The following is a 20,634-nucleotide window of genomic DNA, read 5'->3' on the forward strand; positions in this document are numbered from 1 at the left end:
GTAACCACTAGTTTGTTATCTACATCTGTGCATCTGCTTCTTTTTTGTCATATTCACTAGTTTGTTGTATATTTTAGATTCCACATGTAAGTGATATCATAGAGTATTTGTCTTTCTCTGTCTGACTTATTTCACTTAGCATAATGCGCTCCAAGTCCAACCTTGCTGCTGTAAATTGAAATATTTCATTCTTTTTTATGGCTGATATTTTAAAAATTTTATTTAAAAAAAAATTCATGTTTTCTGCATTCTTGTTTTGACAGCCCCTAGTGTCGACACACAGAGCATGGAGGAGGGGGCTTTGGGGAAACAGAGGCCCGCCTGGAGGGAGTCCCAGCGGAGGCACTGAAGCCTCGGAGGTGATCTGGGGACCGGGCGGCCCAGCAGGGGTACCTGGGCTTCCTGCAGTCCTCCCCAGGGAGCAGCTCACATGCCGCCTCCCCTGCCCGGGTGGGTGAGGGCCCACGACTAGCTGCACAGCCCGGCCAACCGCAGACCAGGCGGGAAAGTGAAAATAAACGCTGGCTGGCATCCGAGTTTCTGTTTCCTGTCACACAAATGTCTTATCGTCCCCTGGGCCGTGTGTGCAGTGGGGTCACCTGGGCTGCTTTTGATTTTCTTAAGGAATAACATTTACATAACGAGTGTAGGAACCATATCAAAAAATTGTCAGTGCCCAGCTCGACAATTTTATACATTCGCCACTCAAATCAAAATCAAGGTCATGCCCAGCCTCCCAGAGGGTTTCTTTACACCCTTTCCCACCCACCCCCTAGCAGAGGTAACCACTGCTCTGCCGTCTAGAAATATCAGTTAGCTGTGCCTGTTCTTGAACTGTGTACAAAGCAAGCAGTCACACGGTATGAGTCTCTCTTTTCTGGTTTCTTTCACCTGGAGTGACGTGGGTGAGGGTCGTGTATGACGTTGCATGATGGGCAGCTGCTCTGTTTTATTGCTGAGACGTGTCCTACTGTGCAGATATGCCTCAGTTTGTGTATCCAATCTCCTGTTGATGGATATTCGGGATGTTTCCAGTTTGGGGCTGTTAGGAACAAAGTTGCTGTGAGCATTTGTGTGCGAGTCTTTGCGTGGACACAGGCTTTCTTTCCTCTTGGGTAAATACCTAGGAATGGGGCTGCTGGGTCATCAGCTATGTTTACTTTATAAGAGATTGCCAAATGGCTTTCCTCGCTGGCTGCTCAGAGCTGTTTCTAGACCTCAGAGGCTCCGCTCCACATCACAGCAAACCTATAAAACGACCCGTGAGCCACATTAAACATCTTTGTTGTTTTGGAGTAAAAATAGTTTTTTTCAGGGGCTTTGCTAATTTTGCTTTTTTAAATAATTTGGCCCGAGTAACTCATTTGCTCAGGTGGGTCTGCTGGAGTTTCTCAGCAATCACGTTTGGGCAGTCTGACAAGGGAGATAACTGAACACCCAAATTGTTTTTCATTTAGAGTAAGGTTTTTATGAATAATACATTTAGAACCCATGAATGTCCTTCCCTTTCTCAATGGATTTGTGAACTCCTTTGCACCCCTCAAAACCCCACTCAAAGGTCCACACATCCATGAAGGCTTCTGGTTATAGACAATGGCAGCCTCTCCTCCCCCACCCCACCCCCAGCGCAAAGCCTGATGGCACACTCCCTTGGAGGAGAGCACTGGGCACTATCACAGTTAGTGCACCGAGGAGCGTGTATCTGGAGTACAGGGAGTGCTGCACGCCTTCCCGGATGCTTGGCCCAGGCTGGACGCCTGGCACATGTTTGTTGATCTGATTTTCCAGAGTTCTCTGTATGTCAGGTGCCCTAACCCAGAAATGCAGGGTCCGGTGGCAGAGGAGCTCATACCGCCTTGAACATGGATGTAAGATACTAAGTGCTGGGGGGGCAAAGACCACGTTTTCTTCCAATTCTCTGAGAAGCTGTCTGTGACCCCCAAAGGACTGAGGGGGAGAATCTTTGATGGCCCTGGAAAGAGTGTTCCCTGGGAGAGGGCACTGGTGACTTGTAAGCATGAGGAACAAAGGAGGGGACAGAGGGGGTTCATTCAATGAGCATTTAGAACACACCACCGCCCCTGCACTGGGCCCTGGGGATGTGGCAGGAACAAGACAGACAAGGTCTAGGGGTAGACAGTAAGCAAAGAAAGATGACTTTAGATGTGAAAGATGCGATAAAGAGGAGGAGCGAGAGCAGAAGCGAGCTCAGGGAGGGCCCCTCTGAAGAGCCAAAGCCCTGTATGGCAAGAAGCAGCCAGCCAGGCAAGGCTACAGGCCAGCGTGCTCCACACTGGGGAACAGCCAGTGCAACGGTCCTAAGGCTGGAACACCTTGCTGTGCTGGAAGGCTAGCCAGGTGGCCCTCGGCATCCCAGGTGTCTGCAGCATGCAGAGTGGCGGAGGTGAAGATGGGTGTGTGCAGGGGAGGGGAGTGGGTTTGTCTCAGGCCAGCTCTGGGGGCCCATGGGACTTGGGGCTGAGGGGATTCCAGGCATAGTGACAGCCTGGCGCCTCTAAGTACAACCAGGACAACCCAAGTACACCTCTGGGTGGGTGGCAGATTAGACAAGGGACAAGTGACTTGTCCAAGGTCCCTTGGCACCCTGTGCATGCTCCCTCACTGTACCCCAGCCTGCTGGTCCTCTAGCATGTCCTGACTCCCCAAACTCTCTCCCTTCTCAGGGCTGTTCCACTGCCCAGAACACCCTTCCCTGTGCTCCTCCCAGCCAACTCCTACCTGCCCTGTCGGCTCTCAGCTTAAAGAACATTTATCAGAGACGCCACCCAGACTGCACCCCCAAATTAAACTAGGTCCTCCCTTCAATCTCCCTCTTACAAGCTTGACCTTTTCCTTTGTGGCGTTTAACACAATTGGCAATTTATTTTACATGTGTATTTGTGTAAGTCTTTGTTTACCGAGGGTCTCCCCACCTGAGAGGCCCTAGGAGGCTCATGCTCTCTGCCATCTTGCCCCACAGCACAGTGCTGGCCCACGCTTACTACAGGAGGGAAAGGCCTGGATTCTAAGTCCAGCCCCCTCCGAGCCTCTTCCCCCTCTCCAGCTTCCTCTACACAGGGGACCCGAGTCCCCTTCCCCAACCTCTCCCATGTCCCCAGGATGTAAAAGCCCAGGTTATCCCCGATCCCTCTAATTACAGTGCCGCCCTGGAAGCCCACCCACCCCAGGGCCTGAAGATGACAAAGCCTCCCCCCAGCCCCAGCCGGCCAGAGGAGCAGGTCCCTTGGCCAGAGGGGAGAGGGACCCACCAAGGGAGCCAAGCCCCTGGCCCTCTAGCACTGCCCCTTCCCCGACTCCTCATGGAACACATCTGCACTTGTAGGGTTTTCTCCAGGTTTGCTCATTACTAAATTAATTTTAAAAGGAATACACCAAATGCAACATGGAATTCTGATTTAGATCCTTGAACAGAAAGAGGACATTAGTGGGAAAACTTGAAATCTGAATAAAGTCGGTAGCATCTTTTTTTTTTTTTTTTTTTTTTTCAGTACGTGGGCCTCTCACTGTTGTGGCCTCTCCCGTTGCGGAGCGCAGGCTCAGCGGCCATGGCTCACGGGCCTAGCCGCTCCGCGGCATGTGGGATCTTCCCGGATCGGGGCACAAACCCATGTCCTCTGCATCGGCAGGCGGACTCTCAACCCCTGCGCCACCAGGGAAGCCCCAGTAGCCTCTTAATGTGCTGTGTTTCTAGTTTTCACCAATGTAATGTGACAACGTAAGATGTGAACAGTGGGGGAAACTGGGTGAGGTGGTTTATGGGAACTCTCTGTACTAACCTCGCGAGTTTTCGGTAAATCTACAATTATTCAAACAGAAGAGGTTTGGTTTCAAAAAATAAATTAAAGGAAAAAGAAAGAAAAGCAAGCCACCCATCAGATTGGTAAAAAAGGTAAAGTCAGACAATGCCAAACGTCCGTAAGGACTTGGATAAAGAACAGGGGTGTGTGTGTGTGTGTGTGTGTGTGTGTGTGTGTGTGCGTGTGTGTGTGAAGTGGGACAAGCACTCTGCAAAGCCAGGTAGCACCTGGGGTCAAGTTCAAAACGGGTCTATCCTGCAGCCTCACAATCTTCTACTGCAGGGGCTCTCAGAGTGTGGTACTCAGACCAGCAGTGTCAGCATCACCTGGAAACTTATTAGAAATGCAGGCCCACTAGAGATTATCATACTAAGTGAAGTAAGTCAGAAAGAGAAAGACTAATACCATATGATATCACTTATATGTGGAATCTAAAATATGACACAAATGAACCTATCTACGAAACAGAAACAGACTCAGAGACACGGAGAACAGACTGGTGGCTGCTAAGGGGGAGGGTTGGGGGAGGGATGATTGGGAGTTTGGGATTAATAGATGCAAACTCTTATATATAGGATGGATAAACAATAAGGTCCTACTGTAGAGCACAGGGAACTATATTCTATCCTGTAATAAACCATAATGGAAAAGAATATGAGAAAGAACGCATATATATGTATAACTGAATCACTTTGCTATACAGCAGAAATTCACACAACACTGTAAATCAACCAAACTATAATAAAATAAGTTAAAAAAAAAAAAAAAAGAAAGAAAGAAATACACATCCACAGGCTCCACCCCAGACAAACTGAAAAAAAGGAAAACAAAACCCAAAACAAGTCAAAGCCCTGGGCTGGGTGGCAGCAATGGGTGTTTTCACAAGCCCTCCAGGTGACTCTGATGCGTGCTGAAATTTGAGAACTACTAGTCTACCAATGTATTCTAGAGTAATCCTTGAGCATGGTCACAGAGAGAACTGGAATCAGCCTAAGTGTCCATCACGAGGAAATGAAGATATTAGGGAAAAGGCGGAGTGCAACAGTGCAGATGAGGCTCAGCCCCACTGACCTCTTCCTTGCGTGTCCACAGGGGTGAGTCTCACACACAAAACCCCGCAAACAAAGCAGGTCACAAGATACATGCAAAGGTTTCGTCGCCCAAAAGTGTTCTGATTGGGAACATACACGTATGGATATAAAGATGGGCCCAGGAATGATACACACCAATCTTCTAGGAGAGAGAGGGAAAGGGAATGAGGTGGGGAAGGAAGGAGTGGAAGGGGGGATTCAGATCGGCCTAAAGCGTTTTAAGTCTTAAGCCAGGGACTGGGGAGAAGATACTCTGCATGTCTGAGAAGCTTCGTTAACATAATTTTTATGAGTACATGCTCTTTAAAAGTGATTCATCGGAAAAAAAAAAAAAAGTGATTCATCGAGACCCACACAAAGTTAAAAGTGAGGGCCCCTCATTTCAACCCCACAACTACTCTGAATATTTGGTGAATATACCTGCAAAATTGAGTCTCTGCATTCTTTAAAGAACGATGAGTGTAATATGCTGGAAAAGACAAAACTATGGAGACAGTAAAGAGATCAGCGGTTGCCGGGGTAGGGGAGAGGAGGGAGGGATGAACAGTTGGCGCACAGAGAATTTTTAGGCCCGTGAAACTATTCTGTACGATACCATCACTGGGGACACATGTCATTATACATCTGTCAAAACCCTAATATAAAGCCATAAACTTTAGCTAATAATAACGTATCAATATTGGTTCATCAGTTATAACAAATGCACCACAGCAATGCAAGATGTTAATAATAACGGGGAAAGTGGGGAGGGGCTGCCGGGAGGGGTTGGAGAGGGGGTATATGAGAACTCCCTGTACTTGCTGCTCAATTATCTGTAAACCTAAAACCACTCTTAAAAAAAAAAAAGCAATTCATTTAGAGAAATAAATCAACCCCCCAAATGAATGTTTTCTTTGATGATGGATGTTGTAATGTTTTGTAAAATGCACAGCAGCTCTCAGTAACACGTGGACCTCACCCTCCAGGTGCGTATTCTCCGAGCAGGTAGCCTTGCCATGGACCTGCTGTAAGTTTCTGGCCAGCCCCCGGTGAGGGGCACTGAGATTGGCTCCAACGCTGGCCAGCAGGGCTGCAACGAACTGTGACCTAGTCTCTGCTCATCCTTGACAGCTCATGGCTCATCACCGTGGGCCGCACTTTCCAACGCAGGAGCCTCGAGCCCTGCGTGGCAGATGAACACCTGAAACGTGGCTTGTCTGAACTGAGAAGTGCCGTGAGGGGGAACCTACCCAGACCTCCCGGACTCGGCACAAAGAGAAGGTAAAGCATGTCGTCATTTCTATATTGACGGCAGCCGTCCCTCCTCCCGCCAGCACTGACACAGCCGCCCTTAAACTCCGCCCGGCAGCCCTTCTCCACGTGGCTCCCAGGACTCTGTACACTCTCCCAGCTCCCTCAGACCCGGCTGCTCCCCAGCTCCCCAGCTTCCTAACACTGGGGGGCCCCAGGCCTAGTGCTTGGGACTGTCTTTGTCTCCATCTCCACTCACCCCCTTGATGCTCGTAGTGGGCCCCCAGAGATGTCCCCATTCTAATCCCCGAACCCATGAACATGTTACCTTACATGGCAAAAGGATTTTCCAAGTATGATTAAATTAAGCATCTTGAGATGGGGCGATTATCCTGGATTGTCCTGGTGAGACTAATGCAATCACAAGCAACCAGAAAAAGGGAAAGAAGGAGGGAGGAGGAGAGCCAGAGTCGGAAATGTCTGAAGATGGAGGGGAGAAAACACCATGAGCCAAAGAACATGGGCGGCCAGAGGCTGAGAGAGGCAAGGGAACGGATTCTCCCCTGGAGCCTCCAGAAAGGACTGCAGCCCTGTGGACACCTTGATTTTAGCCCCATAAGACCAATTTTGGAATTCTGACTTGCAGAACAGTAAGGTAATAAATTTGTGTTGCTTTACGCTGCAAGTTTGTAGTATCAATACTATGTCACAGCAGCAATAGGAAACCGAGACAGTGATATGATCCAGTCTCATAATTTAAATGCTGACAATGCCCAAATGTATCACCTCCAGCCCTGACGTCAGGTTCAGAGCACCTCCGCTTAGATGTCTGAATTCTGGACCTTTTCCCACAAGCCTTCTCTACTCCTTGCCTCCTACATCTCAGCTGATGGCAACTCCATCCTTCCAGGTGCTCATGCCAAAAGCCTCAGCTTTGGAGAGTCCTTGACTCTTCTTTCTCTCTTGCTCCCCTCATTCAGGCTGCTAGTAAGCCCTGTTGGCTCCATCTACAAAACTGAGCCAGAATCTGACCACTCCTCGCCAAGCCCGCCACTAACACCCTGCTCTGAGCCACGATCGCCTCTCCTCTGCAGGATGGACACAGCCTCCGAACTGGACCCTCTGCCTCCACCCCTGTCCCCCATGTCCTTCCAACACAGTAGCAGCAGGGGGGCCCTTGAGGCAGAGAACGTCATACCTGTGGTCCCCATCTCCTTCAGAGTAAAGGCCAAATCTTTAGCATGGCCGACAAAGCCATCCATACTGTGCTACCCACCCCCCACCTCTATGACCTTGTCTCCCCCAACCCTCGCCTCTCTCTGCTGCAGCCACACCGGCCTCCTTACTGTTCCTTGAACACGGCAGATACATTCCCAACCAGGAGCCTTTGCACTGGCTGTTCCCTCTGCCTGAGTATATTCCCCAGATATCCACATCACCGACTCCCTCACTGCCTTCAGGATTTGCTCAAATGTCACCTTACCAACAAGGCCTAGGGCTTCCCTGGTGGCGCAGTAGGTAAGAATCCACCTGTCAACACAGGGGACCTGGGTTTGAGCCCTGGTCCGGGAAGATCCCACGTGCCACACAGCAACTAAGCCCGTGTGCCACAACTACCGAGCCTGCACTCTAGAGCCCGTGGGCCACAACTACTGAGTTTGCATGCCACAACTATTGAGCCCACGTGCCTAGAGCCTGTGCTCCGCAACAAAAGAAGCCACCGCAATGAGGAGCCCACGCACTGCAGCGAAGAGCAGCTCGTTGCAACTAGAGATAGCCTGCGTGCAGCAATGAAGACCCAACGCAGCCAAAAATAAATATAAATAAATAAACAAATTTATATTAAAAAAAAAGAAACAAAAAACAAGGCCTGCCCTGATCACCCTGAATTGCCACTCATCCCAACCACCCGCAGCAAGCCCAGCCATCCTCATCCTGTTCTACTTTCTCTGTTTTCCTCTCAACATACTATATGATTATTTATTATACTTATTGCTCTGTTGCCTGCACTAGAATATAAACTCCATGCGGGCAGGCATCTTTGTTTTGTTTATTGTGCTTAGGACAGTGCTCAGCACAAAAGGCATTCAATAAATATCGGCTGAATAAACTTATAAAAGGAAAGGTATTGGGGTAAAGGTTAACAATTCTAAAACCACTATACATGCATGCTGGAGTTGAACATAAGAAAATGGACGGTGGATGGTAGGAGCCAGGTCTCCCACTGTTGGGGTAAGAAGTTAACAGCTAAGCAAGGGGAGGAGGCTGGAGGCTAGAGTGATCCATGTGGTGGTGGATTAGGGTTAGAGACATCAGGATGAACTTATGTTTAAAAGTGATACAGATGGCTACACATACAGATATTTACAGATTTGTATACATACACAGGTTAGTATACACATTATATTCCCCAGAGAGCCTAGAAGAAACAACACCCCACAGCAACGAGCACACCTAGTATCCAGACTTTGGTTTCTAACACCATTCTCCAATAAAAGGAACTAGGGCTCCTTGGAGAAATGGTTGATTCTAGGTTTAAAGCAGGAAATACACAATATGGGCCTGGGGTATCTAACAGGGCCAGAAAGTAAGGAGGCATGAAAAACTCACAATGATGGGCCATGTCAAAGGGACACAGGGGCCAACTGAAGAGCTCCTATAGGCCGAAGTGGGAACAATTTGAGCAATACAATAAAGTAGTACTGGATTATAACCCACAGTATGAAATATCCATGAGCCTATACTGATGTAAATATATGACTGAATAAATAAATGAGGGAGCACAGGCACACTTCCAGTGCAGAAGAATTTCAAATAATTTATGTATATACTCTGCCCTCAGGGAGGTGGGGCATAACTTCCCAGCCCTTACATGTGGGATGCACAGTGACTCACCTCCAAATACTGTATTAAATGAAGTAGAGAAACCTGACACACAGTGCCTCAGTCAGGTGATAAGGGTCAACTTCAACCGTTATAAGGCAGCTCAAGACCATGTGCCCTTGTTAGGAGGTGGGGAGAATGACCCTTTCCCTCTGTGATCTTCCTCCTCCAAACACATAATCCCCAGTCTAATCATGAGAAAACATCAGACAAATCCTAATTGACATTCTGCAAAATACCTGAATAGTGCTCCTCAAAACTGTCACAATCATCAAAGACAAGTCTGAGAAACCAGCACAGTCCAGAGGAACCGAAGGAGACATGATGATTAAACGGGATCCTGGAACAGAAAAAGGATATTAAGGAAAAACTAAGGGAATATGAATAAGGCATAGAGTTTAGTTAATAATAATGCATCAAAATCGGTTTATTGTGACAAACACACTATCCCTAATAAGATGTTAATAATAAGGAAAACTGGATGTGATACCCTGAACTAGATCCTGGAACAAAAATGGGCATTAGTGGAAAAATTGGTGAAATCCAAAGAGAGTCTGGAGTTGGTTAACAGTAACGTTCCGGCGTTGGTTTCTCAGTTGGGACAAATGTGCCATGGTGATATAAGATGTTAACAATGGGGGAAACTGGGTGAGAAGTAAATGGGAACTCTCTGTAACTAACTTTTCAACTTTTCCCCAAAGAAAAGTGTATTAAAGGAAAAAAAAATAACCCGTATTAAAGGAAAAATAAATAACCTGACAACTAAATGGGATCACGGCACGTGGCAGTTGCTCAGGTAACAAGGTAATGTGTATTATGAGTTTCCATTATTTTTTTCCACATGATGGAAATAACTCATCCAGTATTCAGCAATGCCATGGCCCTTAGGTAAAAAATTCCAAACAATAAAAAAATGAATAAAGTAGAAAGTGAAACCTTCCCCACTGCTAAGTCAATATATTATATTCTGGACTTTTCCCTATGCTTATGTAAACATTTATTTAAAAATTTTTACAAACGTGGGGTGACACCCTACATTTCAGTTTGCTTAGAGCTGATAACACTGTGGACTTCCTTTCGTATCAGGGCACATAACTCTACTGTTCTTTTTATCTTTTTTAATTTTTATTTTATATTGGAGTAGAGTTGAGTAACAATGTTGTGTTAGTTTCAGGTGTACAGCAAAGTGGTTCAGTTATACATATACATGTATCTATTCTTTTTCAAGTTCTTTTCCCATTTAGGTTATTACAGAATATTGAGCAGTTCCCTGTGCTATACAGTAGGTCCTTGTTGATTGTCTATTTTAAATATAGCAGTGTGTACATGCCAATCCCAGACTCCCAATCTATCCCTCCTCCCTTCCCCTTGGTAACCATAAATTCATTCTCTAAGTCTGTGCGTCTGTTTCTGTTTTTTAAATAAATTCATCTGTAGCTTTTTTTTTTTTAGATTCCACATATAAGTGAGTGATATGTGATACTTGTCTTTCTCTGCCTGACTTACTTTGCTTAGTATGATAATCTCCAGGTCCATCCATGTTGCTGCAAATGGCATTGTTTCATAGATACAATGGAATATTACTCAGCCATTAAAAAGAATGAAATATAGTGTTCTCCTGAACAGCTGCAATATGGATGTAACAATGGACCATTTCCTTAAGGTCAATAGTAAGGTATTGCCAATTTTCTTCCCACAAACAGTGCTCTAGTGGGCACCCTCCTACACACACCTTCATGCCCACATGTGGGAATTCCTGCAGGACAGACCCCTGGCTGCAGAATGGTGGGCACAGTGGCACATTTAAAACATTGTCTTCCTACTGCTGATCATCCTCTCGTTACCCTGAGAATGAACTGCCTGGCTCTGTCCTTCTCAAAGGCAGAGGGGAGCATGTAGCCCCTACCCCTCCCTTCATCTCTTTGGTGACATCTTCCCTGGATCCAGGCAGCCGCGGTGGCCATTGTGACCTCACGGATGTGGCTGGGAAGGGGGGGGACACAGGACACACCATGCGATTGACCAACTGGGACCTCAGAGGACAGAATTGGACATCCTTCTGAGATTCAGGTTGTGTTTGAGATGACAGGAGTCTTGGGGATTTCTCAGCAGAGCTAGGGCAGTGGGCAGGGAGAGGGTGTGTGACATTTCAAAAGTCATAATCTGAAACCATGATTTTATATTTGAAAATGACAATAAAAGAATTTTACCACACAAAGCATCCATTTATTGTTCAGTTCTTCAACAAATATTTGGATTTCTTTTATGTACTGATTATTCAGTGCTAGGATGGCCTCAGTGAACAAAATTAAGTTCCTGATCACACAGAACTTATATTCTCCTTGGAGACAAATAATAAACTCAATAAGTATGAGTTAGTAGCAAGTGCTGCATTATTTAGGGTAACAGGTGGCTCCTAGAACCCAAAATCCCAACATTTCTGGTGGCCCCCGCAGTCCTCCGACTCCAGAGCAGACCAAACGTCCCATCCCAGAACTCCGAGGGCCTCCTCTTTGCAGGACGCCTCACCTGTTTCTGTGATGATTTGACTCATACCCATCTCCTCCACTAAACCGTAAGGCCGAGAACTGCTTTCTCCTCTGCAGCCACAGGGGCCTCCTTTCAGTTCCAAACTTTTTCCTGTCCCCCTGCCGAGTCCTCAAACCAATGGGCTGCTCCCGCCAGCCAAGTCTCGGCTCACATGTCCCTTCCACCGAGCGGAGTCCCTGAGTGACCGCTCCCTCCCCAGCTGGGAGACCCACATGGGACAGATGTTGGCACACCTGGCTCCTTCTTCTCACTCAGCTCTCAGCTCAAATACTGCCTCCTCAAGAAGGCCTGTCCCCAGCATCCTAAACTAAACCTCCAGTCAGCTGCTGTCATATCAACTGGTTCTACGCACACTTGTAATAAAATTCAAAGCCTTTTGTTCAGTTGTTTGTTCACTTGAATAATGCCGTCTGTCCCAACTAGAATGTAAGCTTCTTGGGGGCAAGAACTTTGACCTCTCTTGCTCATGCTGTAATCCCACCGCCTAGAAGAGTGCCTGGCACAGAGTAGATGCTCAATAAAAACCTGAGTGAGGGAGGGATCTGGCCTGCGTGTCTCAAATTCCTCATCAGCAAAACAGGGTAAATTCCCATCTCTGTCATCTCATGGGGTTCCTCCGGGATCATGTAGGTTATCTTCAAAAAGTACTAAGTGTTACAAGATTGGGGGTGATAATTTTAAGTCAGTCTAGACATGAGTCAATAATCGAGAATTTACTGCTGACCTCCTATGTGCCAAGTGCAACATGCTTGTAACTTACTGGACTTCAGCTTCAAATTCATGGTTTTCCCACCTTGCTGTGGGTTGCAGGGTGGGGTCCTGGAAGTTTCTGGGTGCACCCCCTCTGGGTATTAACTATCCACTGGCCCCGTTCTCCTTCCTAAGAACCACAGCTTTATCCTCAGAGGCAGGGTGCTCTCATGGTAAGGAAAGTGATCAGAAGAAGTTGCTGGGTGGGGGTGTCTGGGAAAGCTCTTTATAGAGTTATAACTCCTTTGCCCCCCGCCCCCTTTCTTCTTCTTCATTTATTCTTGCACAGTGGATAGAGCTGAATTTCCAGCAGGGCCGAGGCTAGCCCTTAATGTGCCTTTGTTCAAATTAGGAAAGACTTCCACTGTGAGCAGTCTAATTAGAAAAAGATAGCTCCCATGGGCAGAAGCATGCTTATGGGTGCTGGGCCTGGCCTGCACCATTCAATCCCCTGGCTGAGAGCTTTGAGCAGTACACGAACTGCACAACCGTCCATGGCAGCCCTGATTTTGGACTGCGAGGCAACCTTGAGGATGGAAAGTACTTGCCTAGGGCAGAGGCGAAAGATAAAAGAAGTCTGGGCCCTTGTTAAGGGTGGAGTCCCTATACCAGCCCTGGAAGGCCTTCCTCCTGACTTTCCCCGGCACCCCCCCCCCCTTTTTTTTTAATCTCCATAATTTATTTTGAAATAACTTCGAATTAGAGAAAAGTTGCAAGAACCATACAAAGAACTTCCCTTCATCCAGACTGGTCAATTGTTAACATTCTATTCCATTTACTCCACTCCCCCTCCCTTCCTCCCTCCCTCCCTCCCTCTCCCTCTTTCTCTATGTAGATACGCACCCCTTGTTACTGTTCTTTTTCTGAATCACCTGAGAGCAGTTGGCAAACATGATACCCATTATCCCCAAATACTCCAGCGTGTGGATCCCCCAAACAAGACACTCTAATGATCATCGAAATCACCTCTGACTTCTTCAATGAAACAAAACTTCTATGCCAAAGTCACTTCTTTTGGTTTCCTGTTATAGCTAATGAAATCGAATTCTAACCGCTGCCCTCTTTATCCCTAAAGTTCATGGGGATGTGGGAAAGGTTAGACGAAGCTGAGAGTGGTCTGGCCCTGTCTCGCCCCCCTCCGCCACAGTCTCTGCTCCTCCGCCTGGGCCTCCTTTTGATTCCTTACACCTTTCAAGCACCTTTCAGCCCCAGAACCTTTTTTTCTTTCAATTGAGGTAAAATTCACATCATGTAAAATCCAGCCTTCTAAAGTGAAAATTCAGTGGCATTGAGTACAATCACAACGTTGGGTAACCATCGCTACTCTCTGGGTCCCAAGCATGTTCATCACCCCAAAAGGAGACCCTGCCCCCGCTGAGCAGCCGTTCCCATTCCAGCCGCTTCTAGGCACCCACCCACCCATCTCTGTGTCTCTGACTCTCCCTCTCTGGACATTTCACGTGAGTGAAATCACACACACGTGCTGCCTCTGATCTTCACAACAGCTGTTCCCTCTTCCCAGATGCTTTTCCCACCTCCCATTCTGACTCATCCTCCTTAGGAGGCTTTCCTAGGGCCTCTCCTGAGGTCAAGCACCACCCCCCCCAACACGCATTCTCATAAAAACCTGAAGTTCCTCTCCTCGGCACTTTTCACAATTATAGTTACTCTGCGTGGTAATTTCATTCACGTTTCCTGTAGTTAGACTGTAAAGTTTATTAGGCAGGAACACGTCTGCCTTGTTTATCACTGTGTGCTGGGGTCTCGCCAGAACCTGGCATATAGCAGGTGTTCAGTGATGCTTTGCAAACTGACTGACTAAGTGAAGGAGCGAGTGAGTGTCCTTACAGGGAAGTCACCTCGTCTCCCCTCTGCTGATGACCCGGAGGCCCACACGCATCACGTCCCCGCCCTCCTTCAGCGAGGGCCTCCCACATGCCCATATATGGACATGATGCAGGCCAGCTCTGGCCCTCTTCTGTGACGTCCAGGCCTCTGTGACCTTACAGTGAGCAGGGCCCCTGCCACACCTATAAGAGGCCCAGGGGTCAGCCCCTGGCTCACAGCCCACAGAGTTCCACCTGCTCACAGGTTGGCTGGCTCAACCAAGGCGGCATCCCCTGCTCTGAGCATCCAGGCCGATTCCATCCGTCACCATGGCCAGAAACAGATGCCGCAGCCCGAGCCAGAGCAGATGCCGCCGCCCGAGGCGCAGATGTCGCAGGAGGAGACTGTGCTGCCGGAGGCGGAGGAGAGGTGAGGGGGTCCGCTCCGCGGGTGGGGGCCGGGGAGCTGGGGTGGAGTGGGGGTTCAGCCCATGCTGAAGTCTGCTCTCGCCCCCTCGTTCTCCGCAGTGTGCTGCCGCCGCTACACCACCACAAGGTGTGCAAGACAGTAAGCGCCCAGTAGCAAGACCACCACACTCCTGCCTGAAACGCTACCAGCCTTCAAGACCCTCTTGCCACATCTCGAACATGCCACCATTCCGATGAAATGAACAGCAGCCTGCCAGCGAACAATGCCGCCTGTCAATAAACGCTGAAGGAAAAATGTCACTCTCGTCTCTTTACTTTCAGGGACTCAGTGGCGAGGAGGGCTTGGGGACACCGGGAAGAGGGGACGCGAGGGATGGTTGTCGCACGGGATCGTGTTTCCAACTCTTGACTACTCCCAAGTCACAACCCAAATCTGCCTCCCCAGCCACCCCTTTACAGGCCCCACGGCCGTGCTGGTTTCTGAACACACGCTCCCCAGCTCTGTGCTCAGTGGCTTTCCGCTGGCAGCCTGAAATGGGCCACAAACTGGCAAGTGCTACCAATCAAGACTGGCTTGCCACCCCTACTCCCCACCCCCGAGAGCCAGTAAACATTTCCCAGCTCAAGCTCGATTCACCAGCCGTCACTACATCCCACCAATTCCCCAAGGTGCCAGATGCCGAAATTCCCGTTTTTTAAAAGATGGCTCCGTTTGGGTACAGTGAGAGTAACCTGTCCAGACAGTGGTTGAGCTAAGCTTTCATTTAATCCTCGGGTACGACATCACCCCTGGCTGAGGAAACAAGATAACTTGGTCCACTAACCATAGGATACACTGAGATATGCGAAGGTGGTTCACAAAACACTTCCGTCGCCTGGCCTCAGAGAGAGCTGTCAGATCTTTTAACACAAGAGCCTGGGTCACGATCTCATTGCAGACCAAAGCCCAGGGCATTTCAGCAGTGACCAGAACCCTGACCCAGTTGCCTTGACAGGGCCACGCCTTCCATTTATAGAGCACAGGTACTGGGCATTCGCCACTTCCAGGCCTCACACCCAACCTGCGAGGCAGGTATTGACTGCCTCGTCTTTGCAGGTGAGGTCACTGAGCTGGGAGATGAACTTGCTTCCACGACCCAACTACTAGATTGGTTCCACAGCCAGTCAGAAGATGCTGGCAGGACGGCTGAACATGGGCCCCCGGGCAGGCTCCAGCTATGGAGGTTCTGACTTAGCAGGGTCTGGGGGTAAGGCCTGGGCATTCGTATTTTGAGCAAGTGCCCTGGGGGAGCCTGAGGGCACTAATATAAGAGGCCTCTGTATTAGTTTCCTATCACCATTGTAATAAATTACCACGAACTTCATAGCTTAAAACACAAATTTATTTTCTCACATGGGCCTTATGGCGCTAAAAGCAAGGTGCAAGCAGGTTCTGAAGGCTCTCGGGAAGCATAACCTTTCTCCTAGTCTTTCAGCTCCTAGAGGCCTCTGGCTTTCCTGGGCTCGGGGCCCCTCCCTCCGCCTTCACAGCCAGTGGTGTAGCATCTTCAGATCTCTTCCTGTGACCCTCCTGTCTCCCTCTCCCATCTTATAAGGACCCATGTGATTACACTGAACCCACAGTGAATCTTCCATCTCCTTAAGTCACTCACATCCAGAAAGTCCCTTCTGCACGTCAGGTGACAGTCACAGGTTCAGGGCTTAGGGCACAGACATCTTTGGGAGGAGGCATTAATGTGTCTACCACATCCTCCCTGCAGTTGCTATGACTCCGATTCTAGATTTTAATGGGTCATCAAAGTACAGTGAGAGGTGCAGGAGGAGGCCAGAGGTGGAGGGAAGAGGACACATTTGTCCCCGGGGCTGGGGAGGGGGCGGAGGGCCAAGGGCATGGAGTCTGAAGCCCAGCCTTGCCTCTTACTTGCAGGGACCATGAGCAAGTCACTTAACCTCTTCGTGCCTCAGTTAATGAGTAAATGTATGGAATTTCCGGAATTTCTGGCATAGAGTAAGCACAAGACAAGTCTGTGGACAGATAAGCCCCACCCCGACCCCTGAGAGACCCCGGCACAGCTGCAAAGGCGGTGAGGAAGCTTCCGGAAGGACTACGTGTGGATTCGCACCAGCTGGAGGGGTTGGGGAATGAGGGCTTGGATTTGGACAAGAAGGCTGGCGCTCTTCTTGTGAGAGTCCCCCCGTTACGAGGCACAGGGACACGTTTTATGGGCGGGGTGAGGGGCGGCTGCTGTGCTCTGTGCTGCTTTCACAGAAGGTGGGGGGACTTATACACACCTTATACACAAGGCCCCAGAGAGCTGCCGACAGACCCGACCAACACTGTTAACAGTAAGAGCAGGAGGGCAGGCCTCAGCCTCCTCCCCCTACCCCCAAGGCCAGCTGCAGCCTCAGCCCCAGCTGCCCCACCCATGAGCATGATGGTCGGATGCTGCCTGAGGAGCCCGAACGAAGGTCTCCGTCCGCAGCAGGGCTCTGGGCAGCAGGGCAAAAGCGAGCACCTGCATCAGGTGCAGGAGCTGAGGCTGGAGGATGTCCCGATCTACGGGAGGACCCACAGAGGCCCTATCGTGACAGACAGGAGCCACAGGTGGGGGGCTTGTGCAGTGCTGGGACCCCACCCTGTCTGAAAGCCCCCCAAGCCCATCCCCACCCAGATTCCCCAGATGGCCCCGTAACTAGAACTTTTTCCAAAAGGCTGCAGAAGGATCGGGAGGAGGAGAAGATGCATAAGGCAGCTCCCAGCCTCCCTGGGCCCACCAGGAAGAGTCGCCTGCCAGGAAGCACCTCGCGAGACCATAGCAAGTCCCCCTCGAATGCCCAAGCCCCAAGTTTGCAAGGAGCCCACAAGATTTTGAGTAAAATGAGCAAAAGTCATTTGCCAGATAAAGCTTGAGATAAGAAACTTGCCGGCCTGTCAGGGTCTCCATTATGCAAACGGCACAAACAAGGCTTCTATTCACCATGGGGTCAGGGGAGGAGGAGAGGGTCAGGGCAGGGGCCTCATCCCTGAGTGCTGTGCTGGTGTGTTACCCTGTGACACTGTGCGTGTCCTCTCACCCGGAGCCATCATGATGCCCAAGGCCACACTACTCCCCCCTTGACCTTTCCATTTCCTTGTCATGGAAACATGATGACAAAAGTGTGAAAATGTGACCCGTTATGAGATGGGAAGCAGGTCTAGCGTGCTCCAGCAAGAACAAGGCCAGCGTGGAGGGAACAAAAGGCAAGGGGCAGAACTGGGTGAGGCCTTGTGGGCCGCTGGGATTCTGAGATGGGACCCTCATTATCACAACAGGGCCATGGAGGCTCACGGGCAGAATCCATTCCTGCCTCTTCCGAGCTTCTGGGGGCTCCTCGTAATCCTTGGCGTTCCTCTGCTGTGGCCGCATCTCCAGTCTCTGCTTCCTGTGTGAAATCTCTCTGCCTCCCTCTTAGAGGGACGCTTGTGGTTGCACTCAGCGTCCACCCAGATAACCCAGGATCATCTCCCTGTCATCTCCCCGTCTCACTCGAGGCAGGGGAAGTTGGCAGTCAGAGTGGAGGGGTGCGGGGAGTGGTGGAGAGGGTCCAGAGACCCAGACACAGTCTTCACCACGTGGCCCCAACCAGCCCTACTGAGACCACACCAGGCAGGGCCGTTAGAACAGAGCCGCACGTGCCTCCTTAATCCCCTCGGAGGCCTTAGTGACCACGAGGCTGGACTAGAGGGGACCAGGCCCGACTCTGAATCCAGGCTCCACCACTGACTAGCTGTGGGACTCTGGGCTGGTTACTCAGCCTCTCTGAGCCTGCTCTCCCTTTGTAAAATGTAACAATCGTACCTACCTCACGGGGTACATTAGCTTCTTTCCTCTCAGCCTACCACAGCCACCGAGAATCTGGGACAATATCTGTATTATATGTCAGAAAACAGATTCCTAGTGCTCAGCAATGACCAAGGAGACTTAACCCCCTCCCGGGCTGAAACTGTGCTGGGTGGGCATGTGTAGCTAGAGGCTGGTGGCCCCAAAAGCTTACAAGCCGCTGCCTTTAAAGGGTGATTTTGGAGAACAGGAGAGAGTGAGTAGGGTTTTCTTTAGTTTTATAAAAGTATAGTGCACAAGTTTTAAGTATGCAGGTCAAGAAGCCAGACATTGCCAGTGCCCCCTGGAAGGCTCCCTCGTGGCTACTTTTCATCACATACTGTCAGCAGCTCTCTTGGGCTGGATACTTCTGGGATGTGGGGAGGAGTCTGTGTGCTCTCCTGCTTCTGGAAATTCTATCCCCAACTCTCATCCCAGCTAAAAGGGGGACTTTTGCCAGGGCAAACAAGGCCAGATGGAGGAGGCAACACAGCAGGGCGAGGCTGCACGGGTGTGGGCCCGGCATTTGGCCTCGATCCTGCCCCGTATGTGGCAGGGGCTCAGTGGGACAGCTGGTAGCCTAGGTTTGAGTTCAGGTGTCGGCTCAGACTCAGGTATCCCAGGGTGACATCCCCTTTGTGATGTCAGCGCTCTGCTTACCACCCTCGCCGGCCCCTCCATACCCCACCAGTGGCCTTTCCTCCCAGTCCAGAGAGGCAGCCAAAGTGGGCAATGGGTTCCCACTGTGCCAAGCTCGGCACGGGCCACGGCCGGGGCCACGAATCCTCCATGAAGAAGTTCGTGGCCTGCGTGAGTCAGGATAACTTCTCCTTGTCGTCGGCGGGTGAGGAGGAGGGAGAGGCAGAGGGAGAGGCGGAGGAGCTCCCGGTGCAGGGCAAGCTGCTGCTGCTGGAGCCTGAGTGGCAGGAGGAAGGTGCCAAAGACGACTCTGTGGCCCAGAAGAACCCCAAGCCCAAGCAGACGCAGTCCTGACCCATGACGTGGCCCGGGCAGAGGTGCCGGTCGCTGTTCCAGAGAGAAGAACTTCAGAAGAGAGTAAATAAAGAGTCTCCAAGGAATCCTCCTCCCGCTGCTCTCCCCCCGCCGCCACACCCCGACCCCGGGCCCGTGGCACCGCGCGCACACGTGTGTGTGTATGCAGGGAGGTTGAAGAGCAGGAGTCACTGAGCCCCGTCCCTGAACTCCAGCCAGAAGCCCTCACAAGGCCCACTCCCTGTGACTTCTCAGCCGCCGTCCCGTGCTGCAGGGGGTGGAGAATGTGGTAGCCTGGGCTAGAAAGTCACCTCAGCCAGTCCCGTCTCCAGGGAAGATTCCTCCCCGAGTCTGAGCAGATGCAGGCTGAGAGCACCCGATGGGACAGTACCATCTCCCTCTGCAAACCCCCATTTTGCTGCTCTAACCATAAACGGTCTTAAAGAGCACAGACTTGGGAGGTCAGCAGACCTGCTTGCAATTTCTTTGCGCTCGCTGTGTGACACTGAGCAAGTCGCTGTCTGTCTCTGAACCTCAGCCTGCCCTTCCTGCCTAAGGGTGACGTTAATAGCTACCCACAGGTCAGCGGGTCGGGAGAAATGACTGAAACGCTGGGTGGGACCGGGCCTGGCACGCAGTGAGTGTTTCACCAAGACGGGCACTGTTGTTGGAGCCACGGTGGTTCCATCCGACTCGCAGGCCCCAGTTTTGGGGGCTGAGCAGGTTGGAGGGGTCTGAGTCCCTCTCAAGCCACTGATTCTTCTGCCATCCCTACACTCAAGGTGACCATCTGTACCCTCATGAGAGGCTCACTTCTGCCTTGTTCAAGGGTTCCAGCTGTGGGGGCAGAGCCAATGCCCTCATTAGAACAATGGGCAGAGGAAGCCCAGAGAAGGGGCCAGACACAGACCTAAGACCCAGACCCTGGGTCCACTCACTCTGGCCTTCCTCAAGAAGCATCGTAATGTGTCTGCTGCCCCTCCTGTCCCTGGCTCCCTTAACCTTTTTCTTTCCAATAGAAATAACAAATGTGATCTCCACCCTCTTCCCTCAATAGCCCCCAAGCACCAGCTATCTGAGCCCGAGAAGGATCCTGATCAGGGCTGCTGGGAGGGGTGGGGAGGCAGTATTTCCAGGGACGTCTCTATTTCTTTGGGGGCTGGGTGAGGGGTAAGGAGAGGCCTTGGGCTACTCAAAGAGGAGG

General features: G+C 50.3%; 1 protein-coding gene and 2 long non-coding RNA genes across 7 annotated transcripts; all 3 read left to right on the top strand.

The window, feature by feature from the left end:
• The first annotated feature begins 14,028 nt into the window (after positions 1-14,028).
• On the top strand, positions 14,029-14,877 carry LOC141276594 (uncharacterized). Its single transcript, XR_012326485.1, has 2 exons — positions 14,029-14,578; positions 14,677-14,877. It is a non-coding gene; the product is annotated as an uncharacterized lncRNA (long non-coding RNA).
• A 414-nt stretch (positions 14,878-15,291) lies between these two features.
• LOC141276595 (uncharacterized) lies at positions 15,292-17,497 on the top strand. Of its 5 annotated transcripts, none has more exons than XR_012326488.1 (3): positions 15,292-15,352; positions 16,505-16,661; positions 17,290-17,497. It is a non-coding gene; the product is annotated as an uncharacterized lncRNA (long non-coding RNA). The 5 variants fall into 5 exon arrangements; XR_012326486.1 differs by lacking the exon at positions 15,292-15,352 and adding an exon at positions 15,545-15,824; XR_012326487.1 differs by lacking the exon at positions 15,292-15,352 and adding an exon at positions 15,545-15,800.
• Positions 17,498-19,115: 1,618 nt separating this feature from the next.
• PRM3 (protamine 3) lies at positions 19,116-19,640 on the top strand. The gene has a single exon (XM_033839556.2). The coding sequence runs from the start codon at positions 19,170-19,172 to the stop codon at positions 19,428-19,430; it is 261 nt and encodes an 86-aa protein (XP_033695447.1). The 5' UTR covers positions 19,116-19,169; the 3' UTR covers positions 19,431-19,640.
• Positions 19,641-20,634: the final 994 nt, after the last annotated feature.

The sequence above is a fragment of the Tursiops truncatus genome, chromosome 15 (genome assembly GCF_011762595.2).
Source record: "Tursiops truncatus isolate mTurTru1 chromosome 15, mTurTru1.mat.Y, whole genome shotgun sequence".
Taxonomy (NCBI): Eukaryota; Metazoa; Chordata; class Mammalia; order Artiodactyla; family Delphinidae; genus Tursiops; species Tursiops truncatus.